This window comes from Somniosus microcephalus, chromosome 8, assembly GCF_052327205.1.
Source record: "Somniosus microcephalus isolate GS21.2 chromosome 8, FLI_Smic_1.0, whole genome shotgun sequence".
Lineage (NCBI taxonomy): Eukaryota > Metazoa > Chordata > Chondrichthyes > Squaliformes > Somniosidae > Somniosus > Somniosus microcephalus.
Genome location: NC_140994.1, coordinates 234,293,712 through 234,304,738, shown reverse-complemented (window position 1 = coordinate 234,304,738; position 11,027 = coordinate 234,293,712). Strand labels below are relative to the sequence as shown.

The 11,027-nt window shown below is 43.6% G+C and overlaps 1 protein-coding gene across 2 annotated transcripts in view; it reads right to left on the bottom strand.

Moving 5' to 3' along the window:
• Nucleotides 1-4,734: 4,734 nt before the first annotated feature.
• The window catches only part of lars1b (leucyl-tRNA synthetase 1b), a 65,251-nt gene continuing 58,958 nt past the window's right edge, over nucleotides 4,735-11,027 (bottom strand). For both annotated transcript variants that reach the window (XM_085995794.1, XM_085995793.1), the window contains 3 exons: nucleotides 10,069-10,164; nucleotides 9,162-9,294; nucleotides 4,735-5,121 (listed from right to left, as the gene is read on the bottom strand). In XM_085995794.1, the coding sequence (XP_085851920.1) occupies nucleotides 4,916-5,121; nucleotides 9,162-9,294; nucleotides 10,069-10,164 (435 nt within the window). In that variant the 3' untranslated portion in view covers nucleotides 4,735-4,915. The remainder of the gene's footprint in view (nucleotides 5,122-9,161; nucleotides 9,295-10,068; nucleotides 10,165-11,027) is intronic.

Below are 11,027 nucleotides of genomic sequence, written 5' to 3'. Positions count from 1 at the left end.
CGCGCAGCCACTGGCAGACGGAGGCAGTGAATAGGTCATCCAGCCCTTTCCCATACACCATTTAACAGACGCTGTCTCTGGTATTCAGTAGCTTCCTGCTGCCAATCCTCTTAGCATGGTAATCACCTGCTGCCTGAAGCCCAGACGGTTGCCATGGAGACGAGAAACTATATGACAGAGGATAGTGGGGGAACCTTAACAGACAAATTTTTTTTTAAAACACACATGCACTAGACCGAGACCTAGTGAATAAGGACTTACATGCTCCAAAAATTATGTGCATAAAAAATGCTGCTATATTTGCATTTCAAGGCTGCAGTGCTCCCAGATGCTTAAACAGTGGCACTGCGGAGAGTCGTGACTCCAAGTAGCTCAACGGCCCTCCCTGCTGACAGTTTGTAGTTACTGCAGCTCTTGTAGAGGATACAGGCAGTCAATTCATCCTAAAATAAGCAGGGTTGAATAACACAAGTATAAGTTGGAAAGGTTTCACTCCTCAATCCATATTCAGTGGCATTTCAGTTTTTTTTATACAAATGTAGTTTTCGCAAATAGCAATGAAACATAATCACTGCACTCCAAAAGTAATTTATTGCATGAAAGCACGGTAACAAAATGGTAAGACAATATATAAAAGTCAAGTCGAGTCTTGACAAAGGGTCTGACCTAAAACGTTGACTCTATTTTCTCTCCATGGATGTTGCCTGGCCTGCTGAGTTTTTCCAGCATTTTCTGTTGTTATTTCGGATTTCCAGCATCTGCAGTATTTTGCTATCGTATAAATGCAAATGTCTACTTTTCCCAATGAAACAAAACTATATCAGTATAAATTGTTTTATTTTTTAAGAGTATATAGGAACAGTAGACCATTTAGCCCCTTGAGCCGGTTCCCCCATTCAATGAGATCACGGCTGATTTGTGACCCAACTCCATATACCCGCCATTGCCCATATATCCTTTACCTTCATACCTAGTGTTGTGTCTCCTTGTGTTCTTATTACTATGTAATACAGACACTTTTAACTCATTTTTAGTATACGGCTTTTACTCAGTTGTATTCTTGCTTTTAATGATGTTGCTGCCGCATGGTGCGGAGTGATACTCCTTGCACTGTGCACTGCCTTTCACAGTGCGCCACATAGCAATATAAATACACTAACCAAAGTAGTTCCATATAACGATGTAAGAAATAGTTCCATTTAACGATGTAATAATATAACAATGTAACATCTAGTCCTACATCATCAGTGAGAATGGTGATTAAAAACCTCTACCTACCCATAGTGCAAATTAAAAAGGCCCTCTAGTCCTAGAACAAAAATCTATCAATCTCCGATTTAAAATTAACAATTGATCTAGCATCAACTGCCATTTGCGGAAGAGAGTTCCAAACTTCTACCACCCTTTGTGTGTAGAAGTGTTTCCTAATTTCACTCCCGGAAGGCCTGGCTCTAACTTTTAGGCTATGTCCCCTAGTCCTAGCTCCCCCCAACCAGCGGAAATAGTTTCTGTCTATCTACCCCATAAGTTAATATATTGAAAACTTCGATCAAATAACCCCTCAGACCTTCTAAATTCTAGGGAATACAACCCTAGTTTGTGTAATCTCTCCTCGTAATTTAACCCTTGGAGTCTAGGTATCATTTAGGGGGAACGGTAGCATAGTGGTTATGCTACTGGACTAGTAATCCAGAAGCCTGGACTAATGATCCGGAGTACATGAGTTCAAATCCCACGACAGCTGTGGAATTTAAATTCAGTTAATTAAATAAAATCTGGATTGACGTAAAAACCCATCTGGTTCACTAAAGTCCTGCAGGGATGGAAATCTGCCAACCTTACCCGGTCTGGTTCCAGACCCACAGCAATGTGGTTGACTCTTAACCGCCCTCTGAAATGGCCGAGCAAGCCACTCAGTCGCAACAAACCGCTAGGAAAAACCTTCACCTCACAGACTGCAGCGGTTCAAGAAGGCAGCTCACCACCACCTTCACTAGGGATGGGCAATAAATGCTGGCCTTGCCAGTGACACCCACAAATCCCGTGACTGAATTAAAAAAATTCTGGAATAGTAGTATAGAAACGGAGGGTGTTTAATCCATCCGATGCCATTACGTGAAGTGGTTTTCACCCCATTCATATTTGCCAGTTAAAATGTCTAATTATATATCTCATTAAAAATCTTACGTTTGCATAACTTGACTTGTCAGCTTTTTCCCCCATTCTAAATTGCTACATCCACATTTATAATGGGTTTTGTCTATGTAAACAATTTACTCTGTTTGCACAATCTAGCCAGAGTTTTTGAAATTTCTAATGTCCAAAATAAGGGTTGAAACAATTTTTTTTAAACATACTTCACAATAACACAATTAAATTTAGCAAATTGTCATTTAATGCTTTTTTTTTTTTAAAACATTTTAGCTTGATGGCCTCAGCCTCTCCCAAAAGCACATTCTTAGACTTGATATTTTTGCCAGAGATGTGATGATTTGAGCTAGACTTGGATTGTGTAGATGGAGCGTTTGCACTGAACTCAAATTTCCCAGTGTGTATCAGTACTGTTCAGTCCACTAAAGAGAGACTGACGTGCATTTCTATAGCGCCTTTCACGACCTCAGGACGTCTCAAGTGCTTTACAGCCAATGAAGTGCTTTTTGAAATGCAGTCACTGCTGTAATGTAGGAAAAGCAGCAGCCAATTTGTGCACAGCTAGGTCCCAGAAACAGCAATGTGATAATGATCAGATCATCTGTTTTTAGGTGTTGGTTTCACTGTATGCCAAAGACTGGACATCATACACTGAGAACACTGGAAAATCCGCTCGGGAACATAGGAAAAGGAGTAGGCCATTCAGCCCCTCGAGCCTGTTCCACCATTCAATGAGATCATGGCTCATCTGCGACCAAACTCCATACACCCACCTTTGCCCCATATTCCTCAATACCTTTGGTTAACAAAAAGCTATCAATCTTAGATTTAAAATGAACAATTGATCCAGCATCAATTGCTGTTTGCGGAAGAGAATTCCAAACTTGTACTAACCTTTATGTGCAGAAGTGTTTCCTAACTTCATTCCTGAAAGGCCAGGCTCTAATTTTTAGACTCTGCCCCCTAGTCCTAGACTCCCCAACCAGCAGAAATAGTTTCTCTCTATCTGCCCTATCTGTTACCCTTAGTATCTTGAAAACTTCAATCCGATCACCCTTTAACCTTCTAAATTCTAGGGAATACAACCCTAATTTATGTAATCTCTCCTTGTAACTTAACCCTTGAAGTCCGGGTATCATTCTGGTAAACCTACGCTGCACTCCCTCCAAGGCGTCCTCAGGTGTGGTGCCCAGAACTGCTCAGTACTCCAGGTGTGGTCTAACCAAGGCTTTGTATAGCTGTAGCATAACTTCTACCCCCTTGTATTCTAGTCCTCCAGATATAAAGGCCAGCATTCCAGTAGCCTTTTTGAATATTCTCTGTACCCGTTCATGACATTTTAATGATCTATGTACCTGGACCCCCCAAGTCTCTTTGGACCTCCACTGTTTTCAGCTTTTCACCATTTAGAAAGTATCCTGTTCTATCCTTTTTAGGTCCAAAGTGGATGACCTCACATTTGCCTACACTGAAATCCATTTGCCACAGTTTTGCCCATTCACTTAATCTATCGATATCCCTTTGTAATTTTATGCTTTCATCTACACTGCCTACAATGCCGCCTATCTTTGTGTCATTGGCAAATCTGGATATATGACATTCTATGCCATCATCTAAGTCGTTAATAAATACTGTGTATAGTTGAGGCCCCAACACAGATCCCTGCGGGACACGCACGAGTCACATCCTGCCAATTAGAGTACCTGCCCATTATCCCCACTGTCTCCTGCCGCTCAGCCAATTTCCTAACCAGGTCAATAATTTACCCTCAACTCCATGGGCTTCTACCATGGGGAGAATCTATAGGATCCGAAAGCTCAACGATATCATAATGAAGCCACATCCAGCAACCAATCTTGGTGCCTTCGCAAGTGTAGTCTCAGAACTTTGTTCAATTAAAGGCAGTTTCTCACAAGAGGCAGGGAACAGGCAGATTAGTGCTTCCATTTTGTTTGCCACCACCTACTAGCAGGTTCCAAGAGACCAACACCCGCACAGTCTTCTGGGAACCGTCTTAATTCCCCCACTTGTGACTCCCTGTTTCCAGGTACAGGAAACTCTTTCGTATCCGGCACCTACGGGACCGGGATGGTGCCGGTTGATTAAATATTCTGGATAACGGTGAGGTATATCTACCGAGGCAATTTATATATCGGCCGACCTCAGACCAGAAGGTGGTAATTCTGTGGGGGTGTTCCGAACTCAGGAGGGGAGGTGGGACATGGAGTGACAATGGCCCAAACTGGTTTTGTAAAAGCCAAAAAGGAGCACACCTGCTTATTCTGGCCCCACAAATACACAGTAAAACTGACCTTTGGGTTCCCCTTTGGCTGGAGGGCCAGCTGATACTGTGCGGGGAAGATTGCAGCGCCCACAGCGACGGCGGGCACAATTGGTAAGTCATTCCCCACCATTTTCGGGACACTACTGCCTCGTTCCTTCTGGGGTGTAAGCCTCAAAACCTACTCCTGAATTTTGCCGGTTATTAAAGAATTCCGGATGATTAAGTGCCGTTTAAACAAGAGTTTACTGTAGAACAATTTGCGGGCGAACCACACAAAAAAGTAATCAACAAAACATCCATAGCAGTATTCTTACTTCCCTTTATTCGTCCATTTCAACCATTTACAAATTAACTTGTATTAATTAAAATGTATAATGTTTGCAATGAAATATAAAGATGATGGCAGAAAGGTCAATGTCAATCAAGAAGTATTACAGCTGACAACTGAGGTGAAGACAAAGGGCTTTATTCTGTTGCGCATCAATGTACCAGGTAGATCAAACTGTCACCCACATCAAGTTTCGAGCCATTGTCAGTCAGGTGGATCTTCTTCGCAGTCAGGTCTATGTGAAAGGACGCTTTCTCAGAAATGGTCACTTTACCCATGGATTCCTTCCCAAGGATTGGAACCTGTCGTGGGCCCAGTACAGGGTCTTCATACCTCATCAGCTTCACTCTTGCAAGATCTGAAAAACAGAAAGGTAAATGGTTTTACTCTGTTGCAATGGACTTCATGTCATTGTACAATTAAAAATCGGCATTTTAGTTCAACAAACTGGCAGGATGACTATGATAGCAAAACACTGCAGATGCTGGAAATCCGAAATAACAACAGAAAATGCTGGAAAAACTCAGCAGGCCAGGCAACATCCGTGGAGAAAAAAAAGTCAACGTTTCGGGTCAAACCCTTTGTCAAGGCTGAAAAAGCACAGGAAATGAAATAGATTAAAAGGCCAGGCTGGAAGAGAACAAAAGAGAAGTGAAGAGACATTAAGAGGTATTCAAAATGAGACGAGATGGTGATAGGACTAGTGGAGACAAAAGACGGCTCTAGATTAGGTGTGAAATGCGCTGGCAGAATGAGAGACAGCTGCCATGTGGGAAGAGAAAAAAGGGGGGGTGGGGGGCGAAAGGGCCAAAACAAAGGTGTGGATAAAAAATAAGTAAAAATGTAATGGGGGCCGAGGTTATGATCTGAAATTGTTGAACTCGATATTGAGTCCGGAAGGCTGTAAAGTGCCTAATCGGAAGATGAGGTGCTGTTCCTCGAGCTTACGCTCAGCTTCCGTGGAACAATGCAAGAGTCCGAGTACAGTGAGGTCTGAGTGGAAATGGGGCGGTGAATTAAAATGACAGGCAACCGGAAGCTCGGGGTCACCCTTATGGACTGAACGGAGGTGTTCCGCAAAGCGGTCACCCAATCTGCGTTTGGTCTCCCCAATGTAGAGGAGACCACATCGTGAGCAGCGAATACAGTATACTTGATTGCAAGAAGTACAAGTAAATCGCTGTTTCACCTGGAAGGGGTGTTTGGGGCCCTGGACAGTGGGAAGGGGGGGGAGGTATAGGGGCAGGTGTTGCATCTCCTGCGCTTGCATGGGAAGGTGCCAGGCGAAGGGGAAGGGGTGCTGGGGGTGATAGAGGAGTGGACTAGGGTGTCTTGGAGGGAGCGGTCCCTACAAAATGCTGGAAGGGGAGGGGTAGATGCGTTTGGTGGTGGGATCACTTTGGAGGTGGCAGAAATGGCAGAGGATGATCCGTTGAATGTGGAGGCTGGTGGGGTGAAAGGCGAGGACAAGGGGAACCCTATCGTGGTTCCGGGAGGGAGGGGCAGGGGCAGGGGTGAGGGCAGAAGTGCGGGAGATAGAACAGACACGGTAGAGGGGAATCCTCGGTTGAGGAAAAAGGAAGACATGTCGGAAGCACTGGTGTGGAAGGTGGCATCGTCGGAGCAGATGCGGCGGAGACGGAGAAACTGGGAGAATGGAATAGAGTCCTTACAGGAGGCGGGGTGGGAGGAAGTGTAGCCCAGGTAGTTGTGGGAGTCAGTGGGCTTGTAGTGAATGTTGGGTCAATAACCTATCCCCAGAGATGGAGATGGAGAAGTCGAGGAAGGGAAGAGTCGGAGATGGACCATGTGAAGGTGAGGGAAGGGTGGAAATTGGAGGCAAAGTGAATGAAATTGTCTAGTTCAGGGCGAGAGCAGGAAACGGCACCAATACAGTCATCAATGTACCGGAAAAAGAGGTGAAGGAGAGGACCCGAGTAGGACTGGAACAAAGAGTGTTCCACATATCCCACGAAAAGGCAGGCATAGCTAGGACCCATGCGGGTACCCATAGCAACACCTTTGATTTGGAGGAAATGAGTGGAGTCAAAGGAGAAGTTGTTCAATGTGAGAACAAGTTCATCCAGGATGAGTATGCTTTGTGTAGGCTTACAAGTAACATGCCTCGGTTCAAAGCTTTCCTCACTTCTCTGGTTCAGCAAATATCTCAAGTTCCCCCAACATATGTTTTGAGAAATGTTAGTTTATTCACAACTAATACTGATTATCACTAATTTTAATCACCCTTAGTAAATATTAAAAATACACAGGGAGCAATGAGTTACACTAAAACTAGCAGTTTATGTATTGGAGCTATTGTACTTTTTAAAACGATTACACCAAAAGTTATTTTTCCCTTGTTGATTTAGGCCCTTCTCTCACAGCATCTTTCATGCATCAACTGACCAGTTCCCAGCTATCTGCCAAAGCAGCACTGATTGGCTTATGTATTAATACAAGCTTATTATTCATTCATTGAAGTTGTAAACAGGAGTACAAGTAGATTATTAATTGATCCCTCTTGTATTCTGTTTTTATGATAGCCATCAAAAATGCACAAATGTAATATATCCATGTCATATATTATATATTTTTTGAGGCGAATAGCATAGATGCATTTCAGAGAAAGCTAGATAAGTGCATGAGGTTGAAAGGAATAGAAGGATATTTTTTTTAATTCGTTTTTTTATGGGATGTGGGCGTTACTGGCAAAGCCAGCATTTATTGCCCGTCCCTAATTGCCCTTGAGAAGGTGGTGGTGAGCCGCCTTCTTGAACCGCTACAGTCCGTGTGGTGAAGGTACTCCCACAGTGCTGTTAGGGAGGGAGTTCCAGGATTTTGACCCAGTGACGATGAAGGATCGGCGATATACTTCTAAGTCAGGATGATGTGTGACTTGAAGGGGAACTTGGAGGTGATGGTGTTCCCATGCGCCTGCTGCCCTTGTCCTTCTAGATGGAAGAGGTCGCGGGTTTGGGAGATGCTGCCGAAGAAGCTATGGCGAGTTGCTGCAGTGCATCTTGTAGATGGTACACACTGCAGCCACGGTACGCCGGTGGTGGAGGGAGTGAATGTTTAACGTGGTGGATGGGGTGCCAATCAAGCAGGCTGCTTTGCCCTGGATGGTGTCGAGCTTCTTGAGTGTTGATGGAGCTGCACTCATCCAGGCAAGTGGAGAGTATTCCATCACACTCCTGACTTGCGCCTTGTAGCTGGTAGAAAGGCTTTGGTGAGTCAGGAGGTAAGACACTCACTGCAGAATACCTAGCCTCTGACCTGCTCTTGTTGCCACAATATTTATGCTGACAGGGTTAGATGAAGAGGCTAGGAGGAGGCTCATGTGGCGCATAAATGCCATCATACACCAGTTGGGCTGAATGGCCTGTTTCGGTGCTGTACATTTTATGTAAAACAAAATGAACATGAGTTGACGTGCAATCTGATCTTCTCTTTAATAAAGGCTTGCATAGATAGACGTCTGCATAGTAAGGAGCGGTGGCGACAACCCTTGAACACAAGTCCATTCCTGACAAAAAGCCCTGATTTTTGTCGGGTTTATAGCTCACTGATCTAATTTCAAAGTTAAATATGTAACAACTTCATTTGAATTAAAAATAAATACTCTCCATTATCTCCCTGAAACACTGCTTCAATTTATTAAAGCTCCAAACTGATCTTGCCCAGAGTAGGGTAAAATACTTAATTCTAAAAAGAACAAATTGCAGAATAAATAGGACAATCCTACATCTAACACAACATTATAAAACACAGTAAAAATGAATCACTTCCCAATTGGATAGTATTGTTCTGAAGTAATCAATGATTGTCATATAAAGTGTTTGTTTAATACAACTGTGGCTTTGCCAAATCGTTATGATGCACCACAAAAAGGGACAGTGCAAGACTGTACCTGGAACTGCCCACACAGCATTCACAAGCTCAGCTGGATACTCACAAAGTGCTGCGGAGAGGAACCAAGGTGCAATTTTTAAAAAAAACATCAGAGGGTAAATCATACTAGGACACTGTGATGCATCTCCAGTTAGCTGTCTATACCAAGGGGTTGGTGGCAATATTCACTCAATTTTTTTTTGGGTGCGTGGCCCCTTTAACTGGCTGCACGGCCCATTCAAACGTTCGTGCATGCGCGTTTTTTTCCATTTAAAAGCTGATGAGCGGCCAGCGCGGGACCTCTAAAAGGCTGCGCGGTCGCACAGCTTAATGGGAATGTTGGTTGGCAGCATGTCCATTACCCCTCCCCCAAGCATGTAGTTTGGGTTTAAAAACAGGGATTAAAACTTGTAAAAATGTGGGTTAAAACAATGAAAATACTGACTAATAATTTCATTAACAGTGTAAATTGGGAATTAACAAGACTGTTAAACTCATCAGTCATACCTTTAATACCCCTGTCAATCTTCATTAGTCTTCGAACTACAGTGTCTTTTTTATCACCCTGTCGGATGTCAATCCTTGTAGAGAAGTGTCCATTTGCTGGCTGGGGGTTCACCAAGAACAGGGACACACTAGGCTGTGAACAAGCAAGGAACAACAATTCAAGAAATGGGTTTCAAAACAAGGCTGTGCACTTCAACATCCTGCTTGTAGGGTCTCTCCAAGGTGATCAGCAGAACCCCAAATGCAACAGGACAGTCAAAGTTCAGGACAGAAGACTCAGTGGCATGTTGTGTTGGTCCACCATTATGTCAAAAGGAAGCATGACACAGTTTCATGACCAACTCACTTCCTTGTTCAGTGATTTCTCATTCTCATCTATAGGGAAGGTTGTCACGAACAGGCATTTCTCCCAAAGTAGAATCGAAATCGGAGGAGTTTATTCAAAGGATGGAGCTTGCCTTCCTACCCTTTCAAACAAAAATTGTTGTGTGTGTGCAGGAAGTGGGGGGAAGAGAAGGCTTTTTTTTTGGGAAGGCAGAATCATGTGAGCTTCTTTTAAGTTTGTGACACATTTACAACTCTACCACCAAACTAGCTGTAAAAATCTCAAGTGGACACAAAAAAAAAAATCACAGGATGAAAATAGGTTGTACAGCCTCATAATTAATCCTGGCTTTTGGTATGCTGGAAGGTTATCAACTGTGGTGCTTTTGTTGCATATTTTAGGATCACTCAGAACAGGGAACATTCCAAGCTGCAGTTATTTAAATATAACCAACTTCCTTGGACTTGTGTCTATTGTAAAATACACAGAACACCTCTGCCTGGACAGCCCTCTCCCACATCACACCTCTGTTCTAAATAACCAGAGGAGCTTTTAGTTTAATGCATCATTCCACCATCTTACCTCTGTTCTAAATGCACAGAAAGGCTTTCCTGGACAGCACTCTTCTCGGATTTTATCATCTGCCTCTGTTGCAAACAACACGTCAATATGGTCCAGCTATGACAGGGGGGAGGAGAGATCACCATTAAGTATCCTCGTTGATCATCAGACTGGGTTTAGGTCACCAAGAAATAATTTTCTGCCTGCAGTTCCGTAACATTACACCCCTGCCATGAACCTCCCCATGTCTCTACTAGAGCAGCTGAAGCAATATAGGTCATCAAACTTTCCTGGGAATGTTACAGCATTGCAGTTAAAGAGAAACTCCAGTCTATTGAGCACAACCCAAACATGCATTGTGATTCTGTGTGTGCAAGCGCAAAGTCCAGAACATGAACATTGCAGGGGCATCCACAAAGCTCAATTTCAGGATAGTAGCTTTAAATTAAAAAGTGGCAGTGGGCATGCACAAAGTTTGGCATACAAAGAGCCACAATGCATGCCAGGGATACACTTCATTTTCGGCAAGTTAATTTTCATCTTAGTCCCACCTCCAGATCTCAACTCTTCCTCCCGCACTCACAGTTGGGAACTCCCCCCTTATGTGTTCACATAGAATCATAGAATGATTCAGCACAGAAGGAGGCCATTCGACCCATCCTGCCTGTGCTGGCTCTTCGGTAGAGCTATTCAATTAGTCCCACTCCCCTGCTCTATCCCCATAGCTCTGTAAATTTTTTCCGTTCAAGAATTTATCCAATTTTCTTTTGAATGTTACTAGTGAATCTGCTTCCACTACCCTTTCAGGCAGTGCATTCCAGATCACAACAACTCGCTGTGTAAAAATGTTTCCTCATGTCGCCTCTGGTTCTTTTGCCAATCATCTTAAATCGGTGTCCTCTGATTACCGACCCTCCTGCCACTGGAAACAGTTTCCCCCTCAGGGAAATGGGAATTTCCCACTCCCCCTCAGGAATCTA